Source organism: Arachis duranensis, chromosome 9, assembly GCF_000817695.3.
Source record: "Arachis duranensis cultivar V14167 chromosome 9, aradu.V14167.gnm2.J7QH, whole genome shotgun sequence".
Lineage (NCBI taxonomy): Eukaryota > Viridiplantae > Streptophyta > Magnoliopsida > Fabales > Fabaceae > Arachis > Arachis duranensis.
In genome coordinates this window covers 93,199,671-93,218,270 of record NC_029780.3, presented here as the reverse complement: position 1 = coordinate 93,218,270, position 18,600 = coordinate 93,199,671, and the positions used below count along the sequence as shown (strand labels likewise).

Sequence of the window (18,600 nt, the reverse complement as noted above, 5' to 3'; positions counted from 1 at the left end):
TCAGTGATTTGACTCCAAGACCTTTTACCTAAATTATAAATAGTTTATCATTCTAATTAATTTTATTTTTATTTTTTTGGTTTAATTATTTTATTAGTTTCTATAGTTTTACTAAATTTTCAATTAGGTTCTTATACTTTTTTTTATTGTGTCTCTATACCATATTAGATTTTGTAATTAAGTTCTTATCGTAACAAAAATGTTGGAATTAACAGAATATTGTGTTAAACAAAATGAATATGCCTAATTTGACTGAATAGTAAATACAAAATATTCCGTTAATTTTAATATTTTTGTCACGATAAGAACTTAGTTACAAAATATGATATGGTATAGAGACCTAATTAAAAAAACATAATAATCTAATTAAAAATTCGATGAAATTATAGGGATCGACAGAATAATTAATTTTTTTTAGCATATATTAAATATATAAAACATAGATCCACTAGTAATAATAATAACAATAATTATTATTATAAGCTAAATCAAAATAATAAGTATTTTATTATCTTAACAAGAGACGGGTTACTAAAATCTGAAAATACCAAAAACATTTCTATGAATAAATGAGAAATAATGACATCTTAATTAGGCGAATATATAATATAGTAGATAAACTAATTATGGATAACATATACATAAAAATAATGTTATTTTTTCACTTAATAACTAAAAAATAATCGATTAGGTGATGAATAATATTGAGTGGTTCAGGTACGTGTGTTTTTTGAGAGTCTTGATGAAGAGCTAAACAAGGTAAATCAATTTTACAAGAAGCAAGAGAGTGAGTTCATGGAGAGAGGAGATACCTTAAATAAACAGCTTCAAATTCTGCTTGATCTCAAGACAATCATCAGCAACCGCCGCTGGAAAAGTTCTAATCCATCTTCTAATTCCGCCAGTTTCTCTCATTCTCCTTCGCGCAATTCTGATTATTCCGGTTAGTTCTATCTTCTTTCATTATTCTCTCTTCTGATCACTTTACATATTTTGAGAAAAATTAGATTCATTAATTATTTTCATATTAATTTGTTATCATATAATTAATAATTAATAAATTATATGTAGAGTAGAAGTCAAAATTTGGTTAGATGTACCAAATTAAAGAAAATCCAACATCGTCAAAGTCATTTAATTTGTATATATATACTTTGGCTAAATTAAAGTATATTATTTATTATTATATTAGAAATAACAACTTGTTAATGGAGACCGCATGTAATGTACCATGCATGTATAAATAATTAAATAACATTAAAAGAAAGAAAATGGATGTTGCGTTTGTGCTCAAGAAATTATTCCCTGTCAACTCATCACGTTTCTAAGTGGTTACTGACATCATACAACACAAACATATTATAGTCCGAAGTGGACTGACTGTTTGTGGAACATTGTCGATCCAGCACCACTTAGCTTGTGCGACTATGTTCTAAGCAAATTATTTTAAAGGAGGCAGTGAGGCACTCATTCTTCTATCATACTTTTTTTTATCAGACCATAATGAAGTGCGCAACAGGGAGGGGAAAATGATAACATAGAGCACCTGATATAATTATAAAATATATAATTATATTGTTGATGGATCAAGTCCTTAACGTTACAAGAATAATATTTGTCAAAAATGAAGTTTCAAACCAAGCTGATACACTTGGTCGGATAGTTAATTCGCTCACCTATTTAAGTGTTAGAAATTTAAATTTGTCACAAATTAATCTTTGATTGAAAATAATATTAAAAAGAAAAAATATTTGTCAAATATGATATAACTATATTTTGTATATATATAATTATTTTCATAATTAATTAAAATACTTCTAATAAAGTAATTAATATACCGTATAAAATTTAGTAACAATATAACTTTTATAGAATAAATTTATTCATAGAGAAAATTCGTTACGACCTATGCTATTTCAAAAAGTTTTTCATGTAAAAAAATTCATTCAACGGAGAAATTCTTATATCTTCAGAAAACAAAATCCATTCATTTTTTCTATTCCTTTCATTGCTGGACGTATTAGATAGCAGATTACTAGTAGTTACATATAAGACAAAAATTGACATTAAGTTATTTTTATATATTTATTAATTAAAAATTATTAGATAATTTAATATGTTTGATTAAATTATTATTTAATAATTTTTAATTAATAATTTTAAATAAAAATAACTATATGTAAATTTTTATATTTTTTAAATAATTTTAAAAAATTAATTTTTTTGCCAACATCAACTAATATTTTAAAATGAAAAAATATTTTATTTTAAATTGTATAATTTTTTAACCATAAATTCTAAATTATAAATCTAAACTGGAAAAGTTAGTTTAACTTGCTATATTTTAATTTGTTTTCCCTTAATGAATGTTAACTGTAATATTAGACATATAATATTGGGTGTAAAGACTTTGAAGTAAGTGATACGGGGAGACAATGACATAGATGATTTGGTTGGTTGGTTACCGCAGAAAGGTTTGGTGGGGAATCAGACGAAACGAATTCAGAAGTGTCATCGCAGACGGAAGAAGTAATAACGACATTGGAGAAGAATGGAATAAACTTGGTGAATTCAGGGATGAGAGGGAAAAAGACAAAGAAGGGGAAGCCCAAAATGGGAATGAGAATCGACGTGCCAGCAACCAATCCGACCCGGGCCATAACCGCCATAACCAGCATGCTCTTGGAGGATTTGGTTAACAACCCAACTACTTCTGGCGGTGACTTCATCTTCAAAAGGAAGATTCAGAGCGCTGAGAAAATGATTCGAAGTGCCTTTGTTGAACTCTATCGTGCCCTTGGCCTCCTCAAAACTTACAGGTTACTTTCTTCATTCATTCTTCCTTGCCCACTATGTTATGAGGCTAAAATATTTTCATATTTTAATATTATTCCAGCGTTTTTATTTATTAAGAGGTAATAAGTAAATGATGCAACCAACTTTAGTTGATCTGATGGTAATTAATTTATTAATTTATTTAAATAAATATTAAAATTTGGATATTATGATGAGTTGCATGGCGCCAGGATGTAGCACCACGTAAGGTTAATTTTTTCAGGTGGATAGAGTAAAGGAAAGTTGGTATGTGACTGTGATCATGATCATGATATCTATGTTGTGTTTCATGGGAGGAACGGAAAAAATAATAATAATTGGTCACACACTTTTTACAAGGATTTTATTTAAAGCTATCTTCCAAACAGTGCTTAGTGGCTGGCAAGGTCGAATTTTGCTTGACCTCTTTCCTTTCCTTTTTCCTTATTCAAAAAATTGAAAATCTCACTTTTCAATATGCTTACTTATTTTTATATGCAAATTTAGTGTGGCATTTCATATTTTATTCATCCATATCCCAAAGAGATAAAGAGATATCCGTATTTTTTAATAACAAAAGGAAATCATATATATTCTAAACCCATCCTTAGTTTCTTTAGCAAATTAAGTTATATATGTAATTGTGTTATCATTTTAAGAAGTCATTGTGAGAGTAATAATGGTCCTCCACGCCTGATGTATGGTTCATTAAATTAGACTACATTTAAAAAAGAAATTGAAACTAAAAAATAGAAATTGAAATATAGAGATTAAAAAATAAAAATTAAATTAAATTTTTGTGTTATGTTTAATGTAAAATATAATAGATTAAATTATGTATTAATATTATATTTAATTTAAGATAAATATAAAGATTAAATAATAAATTTAAAATTTAAAAAGATAAAAAGAATATTTTAAAAAAATGTTCTAAAAGTTACCATTTTTATTCCTAAAAATTTTAGTTCTGTATCTTTTAGCTATTTTTTAGAGGTATTAAATAAATTAAAATTTTGTGTTTTGAGATTGAAATTTTAGTTCTAGTTAGTCTCTAATCACACTAAATACAATATTTGGTCTCAGTCTCCTAATTTCAATTCCAATTCCAAGAAACAGACCCAGCCTTATATGCCGAAAATCACAATTTTATATAAGATATAACGATAAAAACGATATAATAAAATTACATAAAAAATAATAAAGTTGGGTTGGTTTAGTAGTTTATTCTCTAGTATTTTTTAAATAAATGTTAAAGGTTTAAATTCTGTAATAATGCACGACCATTAACAAACTTTTAAATAGATTCGAACTCTGATTCACACTAAATTAATCTTTAGTCTCTCGAATTAAGAGATATTATAAAAAAAATCATAAAAGGATAGCTTAATTTGGTTTTCTAATGGTTGTAATTTTATAGGTTAGAAGCCCCAAGGAAAAAGATGTAACTAAAATAGAGCATTTTACTAATTTAAAAATAATGTAAAGTGATTATTTTGAGAAAATACTTACTTTGATCCTTGAAGTTGCATTTAAATTTTAATATAATTTTTAAAATTTCAATTATCTCAATTTAATTTTTAAATTTTTAATTAGTCTATGCGGTAGTTTTTATTACAGAATTAATTAAAAAATTTAAAAAACTAAATTAAAACAATTAAAATTTTAAAAATTAAATTGAAGTTCGGTTAACTTTAGAAAAAAAAAAGTATTTTTTCGATTATTTTTTTAGCTAAAACGTTTAGGTACATATATGAATACTAGCCTCTAACTATAATATATGAGCTAATAATCCATCATTTCTAATCAAATTATTCTCTAATTTTGGCAGCTCACTGAATACAGTAGCATTTTCAAAGATACTCAAGAAGTTTGATAAGGTAAGGCTTAAAATATATCTAATCCTATTTGCTATATATGCACTAAGTTAAAGTTCTTGCTTTTATTTCTTTAGGATCACACATTCAATAGCATATTATGGCAAGAATAGAGAGACAAATCCGAAAAGGAACTAATTACTGTAATTAAGTTTTTCCAGTAATATTAATTCTAATAGGTGTATTTGTGGTTGTTATTTAAATTATTCTTTTATTAATAGTAAATATAAATTTATTTGTTATTATTTTTTTAATGGGAGTATATATAAAGAGTACATAATATATAAAGTATAATAATTTAACAGATATCTTAAAAAATATCTGTTAAATTATTATATTTTATATACTATGTACTCTTTATATATTTTTATTAAAAAAATTGTAACAAATAAATCTACATCTACTATTAATGAAAAAATAATCAAAACATGCTTCAAACTAATTAAGCACTTGAAAACTAGTAGTCTTCAATCACATGAAGGTTGTGAGGATCTTAATTAAATAACAACCATCTCTTCATGATTGAAACTCAACTTAATTTCCAAAAGCAACTATATATGTGTCTCACACGACACATGACCTTAAGATAGTGACACAATGCAACCATATCTCTTCTCATTTCCTTTTTGGGTGATCGATTATTGATCATATTTTTATTTCAAACCCTTTAATTTCTTACTTCATAGTGGATATACTTTTAACACATAATTCCTATATTAATGATCATAGTGCATCTGTTATAATTTCACACACGAAATATAAACTAAAGAATGAGAATACGTAGAAGTACATACAAGAAGAATTGGTTAATAATGATAATATAAAAAATAAATTATTTAATCAAATAAGAAATTCTATAAAAAGAAGAGAATACTTAAAAAATAAAAAGAAGAAGAACGCAAAATAAAAAAGAAGTTCAAATTAAAGAAAATAAGAAGAATAAGAGTAGAATAATAAAAAATATTTTTAGATAAAAAAAAATTTTATTAAAAAAAGCTGTGTCTACTTTCTCAAATTCTATGTTTATTATTGTCTTTCATAAAAGAATTGACATAAAAATATAAAAAAATAATCTTAAAAATAATATAATATTCGTTACCTGTATCTTTAAAAATAAATGCTACCTAAATGCATAAGTATTTATTAGAATTTAATTAATATATAACTGTAAGTCATAGTCACGAAGAGTTTTTAGATATTCAATTTGTATTTTTTAATTTGTGTGGCAATATAATTTGTGCCTAAAGAGTTTAGTGCAATAATGTTTGATAAAAAAAAAAGGTAATTAATAGTGCTCTCTATGCACTAGTAATAAGTAAAAATTGAATATCTAAAAATTCTTTATGACTATCACTTACAGTTATATATTATTTAATTATTTAAATCAACTAATTTTTTTTTGGTGACTATTTAAGTCAACTAATTAAAAATATAATTAGATTTCAGTGGCTAAGTACCAATGTATATATCTAGTGATTTTTCTTTGTTTTTACTGACTTACAGAAAAGGTATTGAGTAAATTTTTAATAAAATATATATTAAAAATATAATTATTTATGTGTCTACTTTTATTAATTTATTAATTTTCAGAAGATATTTTATGATATGTATGGTATCAAATTTTTATGATCTAAAAATTTAAAATTCAATTTTTATTGATCTCCAAAAAAAGGTTTTCAATATTTTTATAATGATGTGTTTAAAATATAACCATCAACTTATTAAATTTTTTAATTTTTGTGTATATATATATACACACGTACACAAGAAAGTTTAATCAATGCAGTAAAATTTATTGCTATAATTTAAGAGGAATGTTAGGGGATTAACAGAATTTGTGATGTATAACTATCAATTAGTCATCATCAACATTTTTAATAGTGTGAGATGATATCTAATGGTATAGAATTACTCAATTTACTTTTGATGACTAGACTAAATTTCAATAAAAATGCTGTCCTTAGACTTTCTTATAGATTAATTAATAATGTCCATGCTGCAGATTAAGGTGATTATATTACATGTAATTCCATGAACTATTTAATTCACTTCCTTGGCTTTGATAATTTAGAACCTATTAGTTTTAATTAATAATTTTGAATGTCTAATCTAGCTACTATAATTTAACCTAAGTTCCTATGAAAATGAACAAATATATGCATGTGGCAATCTAATTGAGCAGGTGTCTTGCCAAAAAGCTTCAGCAAATTATTTGAAAGAAGTGAAGAGATCTCATTTCGTTAGTTCTGATAAGGTATACATATATTATATTGGTTTCTTCAATTCCTAGCTAACCCCTTTCATTTTAAAAGTTTGTTAAAAGGAAAAAGAAAAGAAAACACCAATATTGTGTTCAAATTTTTAATATACCTTTTGAATTAGGTCTCCTCATCAAAATTCTCTTGGTGCCGTTACATAATATTCAAATTAGTGGTTAACCATTTTATATATAATTATTATTATTATTTGGTTTAAAAGGTTGTTAGACTAATGGATGAAGTGGAATCCATATTCACAAAGCACTTTGCCAACAATGATAGGAAAAAGGCAATGAAGTTTTTAAGACCTCAACAAAATAAAGATTCTCATATGGTCACCTTCCTTGTCGGTAAATCTTCTTTCTCTTTAATTTCTCGTTAATACTTCACGTACGTTCACTAACAATTAAGTGATATCATACAATAATACATGATAAATAGTATAATGGAATGCGTATGCTATGCTGCTTATCGTTATAGTAGCTATATACTTTTAATAATCTTTAAAAAATATTGCTAAAAATTAAAATAACACGTTTTTATAAAAAAATATTTTTAAATATTAAAAATATATTTTTAATTTTAGTAACATTTTTTAAACGTGGTCAAAATTATATAGTTACAGTACACACCACCACTATAATGATAGCAACCATAAACTCAACTTAATTATATATAAAGTGGTTAACCACCATTAGAATACTAATTTTTTCAGAAAATTTTTTTATCATATCCTTACAAAATGCAATTGTTATATTTTATCAAATACAAACATAAATATCGAATGCCAATTAATTATAACTCAAATGGCATACTCTTCTTACAAATAAAAAAGAGAAAGATTAAGAACATATAAAACGTGGTAAATTACTAATTTGGGCCTGGTGTAGACCTAGATTGAATTTGGATAAGAAAATTAATTAAAGAGCTTATTATCAATTGTTTGGTATGTTTGCAGGGTTATCTACAGGTTGCTTTGTATCCTTGTTTTGTGTATATGCAATCTTGGCCCATTTGTGTGGTATATTCTCTCCAAGCAAAGAGCCAAGATATATGGAAACAGTTTACCCTGTCTTCAGGTGATTCATATTATGTTAATTAATTTGAGGTGCAAATTCAACTGCACCTAAAGTTGATAGCTAAGAATCGTTAAATAATTTGAATTATTTGACTAAATTTTCATCTAACGGCTCTCAATTATTAACTTTACGTGAAGTTAACTTCACCTGAGTTTTCAGGTTAATTTGATCATCTCACATTTTTAACTAAACAGTGTTTGCATTTGTGCAGTGTGTTTGCATTGCTAAGCTTGCACTTGTTTATGTATGGATGCAACCTGTTCATGTGGAAGAGGACAAGAATCAATTACAATTTCATATTTGAATTCTCACCAACCACAGCACTCAAGCACAGAGATGCATTCCTCATATGCACTACTCTCATGACAACGGTGGTTGGAGCAATGGTTATACACTTACTCTTAAGAGCTGCAGGATTTTCGCCTTCTCAAGTTGATGCCATTCCTGGAATTCTTCTTTTGGTTGGTCTAACATTCATTTTTCTTGTTAGTTAGTTAGAGACAGTTTGTTAGTCTTTCTGCTGACGTCATAATTGATATTCAGGTTTCCATAATGCTGCTCATTTGTCCTTTTGATTTTTTCTATCGCCCCACTCGATATTGCTTCATCCGTGTTCTTCGTAACATAGCTTGCTCTCCATTTTATAAGGTAAAGGAAGTTCTTCAATTGAGCTTTTGGTATAGATTTATAGATGTTTTAAGACTAAACTTTGTATTATTATTGGATTTAATCTGTGATTTCTTCAGGTTCTACTAGTAGATTTTTTTATGGCTGACCAACTAACTAGCCAGGTATAATCCTGTTAAGAAACTACAAGTTGTCGCTTTTTCGCTACGATTTTCAAAACACACAATCCTGAGGCCTGCCATTCTGGAAGGCTATACCTGGAAATAACTTATATCATCTCATTCATGCCTTATTATTGGCGTGCGTTGCAAGTAAGCTTGGTTATCGATCAATAATAAGAGATTCCTTTTAGAAACATATTAGGAAACTAATATTCATGTTTTAATTTTCATTAATACATAGTGTGCAAGAAGGTGGTTTGATGACAGTGATGTTAATCATTTGAAGAACATGGGAAAGTATGTTTCAGCAATGGTAGCAGCAGGGGCTAGAGTAACATATAGCAGACAAGATAACCATCTATGGTTTGTTATAGTCTTGATCACTTCCACTGTGGCCACAGTTTATCAATTATACTGGGATTTCATCAAGGATTGGGGGTTTCTTAATCCTAACTCCAAAAATCCCTGGCTTAGAGATGATCTAATTTGGAAGAATAAAAGCATATACTATATGTCTATTGTAAGTTCTTCTCTTTACCTCTTTCTGAATTTGAATGTTACTGCTTACAAAATATGAGTAAGTTTTTTGAATGATCTTTGGATTGCAGGCCTTAAATGTTGTACTAAGATTAACATGGGTGGAAACTATCCTGCATTTTAAAGTGGGGCGAGTTCAATCGCGTCTACTCGAGTTTCTGTTAGCTTCACTTGAGGTTATTAGAAGAGGCCATTGGAATTTCTACAGGTATATTTATCTCATTTAGAATAACTAAATGATTTTTATTTTTTGTATTGAGTATCCTTGTTGAGTGGTTAATAAATTTGATAAATTTTATGCATAGGTTGGAGAATGAACATCTAAACAATGTTGGTCGTTACCGCGCAGTGAAGACGGTGCCATTACCGTTCCGAGAGATGGATTCCGACTAAGATATCTGTGGAGGCCATGTTCTTATACATGTAAAGGTCTTAGAGACATGCTGACATAAAAAAGATGCAAGGACTAGTTGAAAGGGATTCATATTTTAAGCATGTGAGGTCCCTCGTAATTCATATGATTACTCAATTGAATTGTGAATACCATCAATTGCAATGCCAAATGTGCACCTCGAATAATAATATTTCATGTAAATTGGATAAATGGATTTCAAATTTTGGAATTCCTGTTGTTCTATATCAATATCAATAGCCTCAAGAAAACAAAAATGATTAATTGCTTCCGTTTGTTTTATCGTCTGATCCAATTAGAAGTTTGCTTTTATTTACTTTATTGTAAACTGCAATCAAAAGCCAAGAACCAATAGTATAATTGGTTACATTGATGCAAAAGGGTTGTCGATAACCTAATGAGAATATAAAATGTTTCAATTAGCTAGAAGCTTATAGTAGCTCTTTAAGGAAAATCAAATCATGTTTCAATTAGTAAGATTTGAAGAAATATCTCAATAAAATTTCTCTGTATACATTTTCATGACAGTTTGGATGAAAATAAAACTTCCTTTAGTTCTATTAAATCAATTAATTCTTTTGGAGTAGGTTATTGTTTTCTCAATCCATTGTGATTAGATTTTGTAGCTCATTCTCTTGTGGTGCAGATTTATGTCATTTAACGTTAAAGCACATTTTCCAGAACTTACCATCCAAGATTCTGTATTGTACAAATGATAGAGAACTTTCTTGCAAATAAATTCTCTTAAACTAATACAACTAAGGCTGAAAGTAGTTTAACCATGTAAACACAAGAATATTGCTAATCACATAGATATATATATCATAAATTACTAAAACAATTGAATGCATGTCTCATGCAATTATTTATTCAACTGCACTGGCAAGGACATGCTTGATTGAAGGAAATTAAAGAAGAAGAAACCTGCTTTTGCGTTCTATTCCATTCTCAGCATCTCTGCTATTCTGTTCGCTACGCAATACGCAGTAGATTGGATAGTAATCATTGGATTGACACCAATTGCAGTTGGCAAGAGACTTGCATCACACACAAATAAACCTTCTGCTTCCCAACTCTGTCCGTTTTCATCAACGGCGCCTTCGGATTCAGTCATGCCCATCCTACAGCTTCCCATTTGATGAGCAGAACAATAAACACTCCATTTCTCTTCATGAGACATTGGACCACCTGTTGAATACACTGATTCCACAAACTCCCTCAATTCCTTTTCACTCTTCCCTTCACATTTGATCCTATGGCCATCACTTCTGTGTGTGCCTACCTCCACTGCACCGGCCGCAATCAGAATCCGCAGCGCTTGCTTAAGTCCTTCCTTCATATTCTCTTTGTCTGAATCATCAAACTCATACCTTACCCTGCCTTCAGTCCTAATTTCTCCAGAACCATTGTCCTTAATAATTGTGATGAAATGAGCAGTTCTTGAATACTTGAGCATTCTTTCTTTGAAGTCAATTCCAGATTCCCAAGGAAACAATGAAGAGAAAACTCCTGGCCCCATTGCAGGAGTTTCAACTATGGCTTTCACTTTTGATGAGTCCTTTGATTGAACCTTGTGAACTGATGTAATTATCCCTCCTTCATAGATCTTACCTTTGAGATCACGAACCCATTCAGGAAAATATCCCCACACCATTAGCACCGGATGAAGGCGAAGGTTTCGACCAATGTTCTTGTTCTTTAATCCACTTGAGATCATTAAAGGGGGTGTGAAAAGAGCACCACCTGCTGAGATTGTAGTTTTGGCCTCAATTTGTAGCTTCCATGTGACATTATTTGTTACCACATTTGCCATCACTCCTAAGCATTTCTTGCTCCTCAAGCCACCTTCTTTGTTATTTTCTTCCAATAAAAACTTCTCAGCTTTGCATCCTGATAGTATAACTGCACCATGATCCACAGCATCAACAAGCCATGTAACTTCAGTCCCTTTTTTGTCCCCTCTTCTACAACCGTAGTTACACGAGCCGCAATAATGTTTCTCTGATGAATTTCTCGGCACATAATCGACTTGAAGGCCAAGATGTTCGCATCCTTTTCGAAGAACTTGGTTCTGGAGCCCTTCCTCTACACACTTATCTGTTACACCAATCCTCTTACACACTGTATCCATAGCCGAAAGATACTCGTAGCTCGAGAAGAATGATAGCTTGTATTCTTCTGACCATTCCTTAAGCACAGAATCTGGTGTTCCGATAGATGCAGCCCAATTAATTGAAGAACCACCACCAACTGTTGAGCCTACAAGAATTGCCAATTTTCCATCCCATGATGTGTAAGTTCCTCCTAATTCATAGAGTTCATTCATGGAAGGACCTTCAAGTGAGGAATAATCTCTTGATGTGAAGTAGTTACCCTTCTCAAGAACAAGAACCTTGTGGCCTGAAGTTGCAAGAACAGATGCTGCAACACCTCCACCACAACCAGACCCAACAATTACCACATCACATTTGATTTTGAGGATGTTGTTTTTGGAATCCATGGAGACTTTGAGGCCTTTCTGATCAAGTTTTTGTGGCAGAGTCAAGTTGGTCTCATACATTGCTTCTACTATTCCCTTTTCAAGAGCCCTATTCTTGTCATTCTCAGTGTAGTTGTTTGTGTTCACTTCATTGTCTACCTTATATCCAATTGCTTCCCATACTTTGTTTTCACCATTTTCATCACACTTCACAAAAAGTAGGAAAAAACCACAAGCATTTAGAAATTTTAACAAGGGCAAATTACATAATTAAAGAAGATGTATCTCAAAATTACCCAAATACAACAATTCGAAATTGGTTATATTTTAGTCGTGTGCTTACTCTATATAAACACTTAGAGAGTAATATTTTCAAAATGTACACATAAATCGTTATGGGGTATCGAGTTTTATGTGAAAAATAGTTACCAGCATAAACCGCTACAAGCATTAATGGTTTATGAAAAAAAAAAAAAAAGCATGATTACATAAAACACGACCGATTATAACGGTTTTACGTAAAAACGCTATATCCTTAACTAATATTATGAATGGTTGATGTGGTTATATGATATTTATATCATAATTTATTTATTTATTTATTTATTTTGTGTCTCATTATTCTTTTATTTTAAACTTAATACTTTTTTTATGAAAATATATTAATTTATTCTTAAAATAGTTCAAGTATTTTAAGTATTTAGAAAAGAATTTAAGTTAAATTTACATTTTAACAATGATGGAAACTTCAGGTGCAATCGACTTCACGTAAAGTTGATACCTGAGAGCCGTTAGGGATTTGACTAAATTTTCATCTCTCAGATATCAACTTCACGTGAAGTCGACTACACCTGAGTTTTCACCTTTAACAATTATCTACATTTAGCAAAGGGTAAAATATTTTTTTGCTAATAATGATATGTTTTAAAATAAATAACTGTCCTAATTGAGAGTATTGAAGATAATTGTACATGTTTTGGTGATGTTTGTTGACATATTATATGCTATTTTAAATCTAAATTAAAAATAGTATATAATATATAAAATTTTAAAAGTATTCACAACATTATCTATAAATTATTATATACTATATTTCTTTAAAGCAATACTACTTGAGAACCTTGCTTATATCTCAGTTCCTCATGGTTATATTTTAATTACTTTTCCCATATGGCTGGTGAACCAACAAGTAAAATCATCAATCTTTCATTTTAATTACTTTCAAAATATTATTTTTTATAAAATATTTTAAAATTAGAATTCAATTACAAAACTTAAATTAAACATTTAGTGAAACTATAAATTTAAGTAACTAAACCGTTAATAAACAAGTATAAAGAATGTGGTGGCATTACCTGAGAGAAGAAAATAATGAAACAGAGGACTTTGATATAGAGAAATACTATCCTAACTGGAGTCAGAAACCTGTGCTTGAACCATTTTTGTAGAACTTTTTCTCTGTTGTCCAAAGACATATCTGAGAATTTATTGATGAAAGGCCATTTTCCATTGAGGCATAGAGAACCACCTAGCAGCAAAGTGCCGAACCTTGTAGCTAGCATCCATAGAATCAATCTTAGTAGTATCAATGCTTCTGGTAGAGCTCTCTGTAACAGTATCTCTACAATCTATATCGTCACATTTCAAATTAATTAGTATATTGTAGTTATAATTGTTAATTGTAAGTGATGTGCTATTCTTATATCTTTTAGAATTTAGCTAACATGTGTCCTAAAAATATAAGTTAAGATTACTATTAATAGAAAATTTTAAATGTCTTATTTTAATAGACGTATAATAATCACATTAAAAATCAAACTTTACATAATTTTTTATAATAAATTTTTTACTTAGTAACTTTAATATGTGTTCTTAAGACAGGTGTTACTTAAGTTTTCTTTTAAATAAAAGATCAGAGCTATATTACAACTAAGTTTTCTTTTAAATAAAAGATCAGAGCTATATTACAACTTGTTCTTCACAAAGTACAAAGAGAACTCAACCTTTTAACCTTTGTTCTTATGTGAATGCAATATTATTCTAAGAGAACAAGATTTGTAGGATATTTTTGTTTGTAGCTTCGAAATTTGGAAGTTGGAACAATTAAAGAACTTAGAACTAGAAGTTAAAAACACATTTTATAAATCGAAAAAATAAGAGCAAGAACTAATTTATAATAGGCTTTCGTGAGTATTATTGGGGTCGATCCAATCCACAAAATGTAAATTGGGCTGGGTTGGATATACAAATTGAGGTGGGTTTAAAACTTTTAACCCACAATTCCACAAGGTTTTACGAGTTTGTCAACTTTGAATCCATACAACTTTGTTAACTATTACCGAAAAAGATAAAATTGTTTTATTCACAATATCATATAAATCAGCCTGGCCTGTATACTTTTGATCATATACAAAATCACATAAATTATGGGAGCGCTCACGTAAAGATACCTAGAATATTTTTTATTAAAATTTATTTTAATAATTAAAATTTAATACATGTAATTAATTAAATCGAATTATTTTTATTAAAATTAGACTAGATAAATCGATTTAGTTAAAAGATCAGTAAATCAAATTTTGAACCGATCTAAATTAATAAGTTTTGTTTTTATAAAAAATAACTATAATACCCTTATTATAGAAAATGACTAAAATACTTTTATTATATATATTTTGAAGACTCTAAATCCTAATCCTTTTTTTCTCTCTATAATAACATAATTTAATCAATTATATATATTTAATTTTAATTATTAAAAGATATTTTAAGCGTATTTATCTAAATGGCTCCCATTATATTACATTATTTTGTAAACTCATTTCATCACACTTATAAAAACACGCAATGTCGAATTTAGTGGCAACTATGTTTGTCTTGCTAAAAGGTACACCGAATTTAAATTCTAACTTTGACTAGAAAGTCGATATATGAAATTTAGGATTGGAAGTGAGTCGAACTAAACCAAGCTCAAGTTTGGCTCACGAAAATTAGACTCGACTCAATAATCGAGTTTATTTTGTAAACTCAAGCTAGGCTTAACAAAAACTCACTAGCTGGCTCAAACAACCGAATTGACTCAAATAATTAGAACATAATCTATAATTTTATATCAATAAATTATAACTTATATATATATATATATTAAATTATTAATACGCATATCTTATATACATTTAGTCTATATTTTTAATATGATATATATAATCAAACCAATTTACGAGTTAATGAGTTGAGCTTATCCAAATTCAAATTCGACTCATTTAATTTATGAGTTCAAATTCAAGCTCAAACTCGACTCACCAACTAACGAATTCAACTTATCAAATTATTAATGAGTCGAGTTTAAATAGACTCATGAACTGGCTTGACTCACTTCCGGCCTTAAATTGAAACCTATTGAAAAAGAAAGAGAGGTGTATATGTAAGGGTGTAACTTGACAAAAATTAATGCACCACCGACATAAATTTTACGTCAATAGAACTATTTGACCTACACACGTTATACATTAGTTAGTTGTACATACACATTTAAGATGTAATTACTCGAGTAAAACTTTTTAACTGGAGAAGCTAAAGTGGTACATAGATTCATTATTATGAATTATGGCTCATCAATGCTTATGACAACACTATTAGCCACGTACCATATGTGATATAAAAATGCTCATGGTACTAATTGACCTGAAGCTAATCACCGTAGTTTTCGTTTGACAAGCAATCTCTATTGTTGTACAAAAAGACAAAAACTCTTCCTATAATAAATAGGAAAACACGATTCACTAGAATTTTTTTTCTATTTTCGGACTGTATTTTTCTCTATTGTTCTCTACAAATATCCTTTCATGTCTTATTTACAGGTAGTCAGTACTTACAGTACGATTTAGAAAAGAAGGAAAAATAACAATTTATTGACCACCAAAAAGAAGTTCATAAATTTATTTACATCATTAGTATGTCTATATTTTCTCCCCAAAAAAAAATTATAAGTAAGCGAATGTTTTATATAAATAAAATAAATAATATATTTACTAATATATTTATTTTTGAAATAATTTATACATTTAAATATTTAATCACTGTTCATGTGTTTAAAATCAATGTTTTATATAGACATTTGGATTACTTTAGCAATTCAGATCTGTAAAATTCAATTTTGAACTGATCACAGTTACAACTAAAATATGATACATACTCAAAAAAAAGTGTATTTTGATTACTGAATATATGAGATATGTGGACAGACATTTTAAGTGCAATTGTATGGCTTAATTATGAAAATTAATAAGGGCTTATTATACATCAATAGATCCTCCAACACAACAATAATAAAGGAGATTTCAAGAAAGAAGCTACTTAATATGTTCACTTGATCAGTCAAATACCCACCTAGTAAAAATCAATAATGCATATATATATGTTGAAGTCAAATAGCGATTAGTGAAATAGATTACACAAAACGAATGGTTAAAACTTAAAACGACAGCTAAAATTGTATGTTTCGAGGGGAGTTTACTTAAAATAATCTTCACACTTAATAATAATTTATATTATTTCTACCAACGTTCCCATCAAAAATAGTAAAATGTTGATTACAACAACCGCTCACACAAATAGTTCCTCTTCCTTATTTCTTTCTGCAGCTTCGCAATGTAAATGTGAACCTAATTTTATTTCCCCTTAACATATGATCTTAAATTTTCTGGTGGAATATTTCACAAACTCCTTATGATATACTAACAAAAATGTGATCCCAAATCACAATTATATATGTACGTATCTAACTCTAATATTAGTAGAAATAAATATCTTACACGATTAAACAAAAAAAATCAGAATAATTGATTATATGATGAATGTTATGGTGTAATTTGGATAATGTAAACTAATTAGCATGAACCAAATCTACTAGAAAACATGTGAATGAAATATAAAGATAAAATAAGGAGAGAGTATATATACCTTATCAGGAACAGGGAATTGAGAACCAGAAGATTCCCAGAAGAACTTCACAGCATCACTTGAATTATTATTATTATTATTATTATTCAAAGATTCAATAGGCAGAGGAGGTAACAGAGTCTCACATATGCTTGACAATGATTCCATCTCAGCTGAAGAGAATCCATTTCTATATTTCCTTCCTTCTCTTCTTTCACCTCTCAGTAAAGGATGACACTCTCTATTCCTCATTTTTCTTTTGCTCTCTCTCTCTCTTTAGAAAATAAACCAACTCTTTTTTAAGTCTAAGTTGTATAATGTAATTATTCAAGAATGGAAAATATATATATATATATTGGTGAATTTTTCTTGTATCAATAATAAAAAACATGTATGTATGGCACCCAATTTCTAAAGATATACGGTATATAAATGTAAATCTCCATATTTATTTTTATTTTAGATAATGCAATGGGTAATAAGAATAATACGACAATTCATAAGGCAGAGGAGGTTAGTCATATATACTAATCAAATAAGAGCATTGCTAACAAAATAATAATTGAAAGTTACTTTATTTAATATAATATCTATAAAATTTTTGTAATATTATATATTCATTATATTTAATATTATGTATTTATTTCAATGATAATTAATAGATAAAATAAAAGCAAAAAAAAAGTTAAATTATAATTTTTAAATTATGCTCTCATATATTTTTGTTGAATAATAAATCTATATTAAAATGGTCAGCTTGACAATAAAAAAATCAAACATCTTTATATATTAGCCAGTATTTTTTAATAATTATAATATATACACTAAAATTTAGTTATTAAATTAGTATAAAATAATAGATTTATAACATTAATTTTTTAAATATGAAATAGTATATCTATTACAAAAATTTATTTTTAGTTGTTGAAATAGTATTTCTTTATTACATACATTTTTAAGTATGAATAACTGACAATAGAAATGATAAGATTAATAAGAATAAAAATAAATCATTACTTGGAATTTAACTTTTGATTTTAATTAATGCATATCTAACACTTTGATCATTCTCACATGAATATAATCTATGTAAAACTAACTATAATATAAAAAAATTTAAGAAATTAACTAGTGGTATAGTCAATTAAAAAAAACAAAATTTAATAAAAAAATATTAAAAAAGAGTCCATCTTAATTTTATTCTAATCCTATTGATATAATACACAGTAAAAAATAACTACATAAATTCTAATTCCTTTTTCTCTATCCACGTGTGCGCTCTTGCCATTTTCATCGATCATCGCCGCAGTGATGCACCGCCCTCTCTTTACGAACGCAGTGCCATTGACCATCGCTGGAGACACACAGTGCCATTGACCATCGCCGGAGACACGCAGTGTTCGTCCTTCGCAAACGCA

At 28.2% G+C, this 18,600-nt stretch overlaps 2 protein-coding genes across 3 annotated transcripts in view; one reads left to right on the top strand and one right to left on the bottom strand.

Annotated features, from left to right (window-relative positions):
• Positions 1–9,973, top strand: part of LOC107466233 (phosphate transporter PHO1) — a 12,384-nt gene extending 2,411 nt beyond the window's left edge. Inside the window, 12 exon segments of the mRNA XM_016085221.3 lie at positions 718–943; positions 2,471–2,819; positions 4,643–4,691; positions 6,871–6,942; positions 7,167–7,296; positions 7,905–8,025; positions 8,237–8,486; positions 8,569–8,673; positions 8,772–8,963; positions 9,055–9,333; positions 9,422–9,558; positions 9,656–9,973. Of these exon segments, the coding sequence (XP_015940707.2) occupies positions 718–943; positions 2,471–2,819; positions 4,643–4,691; positions 6,871–6,942; positions 7,167–7,296; positions 7,905–8,025; positions 8,237–8,486; positions 8,569–8,673; positions 8,772–8,963; positions 9,055–9,333; positions 9,422–9,558; positions 9,656–9,743 (1,998 nt within the window). The 3' untranslated portion in view covers positions 9,744–9,973.
• Positions 9,974–10,531: 558 nt separating this feature from the next.
• On the bottom strand, positions 10,532–17,453 carry LOC107466213 (long-chain-alcohol oxidase FAO1). 2 transcript variants are annotated; one of them, XM_016085201.3, is made up of 3 exons: positions 17,204–17,453; positions 13,597–13,869; positions 10,532–12,448 (listed from the first exon to the last, which is right to left on the bottom strand). In XM_016085201.3, exons 1-3 carry the CDS (start codon positions 17,432–17,434, stop codon positions 10,700–10,702), a joined length of 2,253 nt encoding a protein of 750 aa, XP_015940687.1. In that variant the 5' UTR covers positions 17,435–17,453; the 3' UTR covers positions 10,532–10,699. The 2 variants fall into 2 exon arrangements, with proteins under 2 accessions (XP_015940687.1, XP_052110603.1); XM_052254643.1 differs by having other exon boundaries at positions 13,597–13,796; positions 17,204–17,225.
• Between the last annotated feature and the right edge of the window lie 1,147 nt (positions 17,454–18,600).

What these genes read in the sequence shown, in the direction of transcription:
- LOC107466213 (XM_016085201.3), bottom strand. Translation starts at nt 17,434, where the DNA reads ATGAGGAATAGAGAGTGTCATCCTTTACTGAGAGGTGAAAGAAGAGAA. An exon ending in AATTCCCTGTTCCTGATAAG is followed by an intron (nt 13,870 to 17,203) that starts GTATATATACTC and finishes GTGACGATATAG; the next exon opens with ATTGTAGAGATACTGTTACA. An exon ending in TCATTATTTTCTTCTCTCAG is followed by an intron (nt 12,449 to 13,596) that starts GTAATGCCACCA and finishes CTTTTTGTGAAG; the next exon opens with TGTGATGAAAATGGTGAAAA.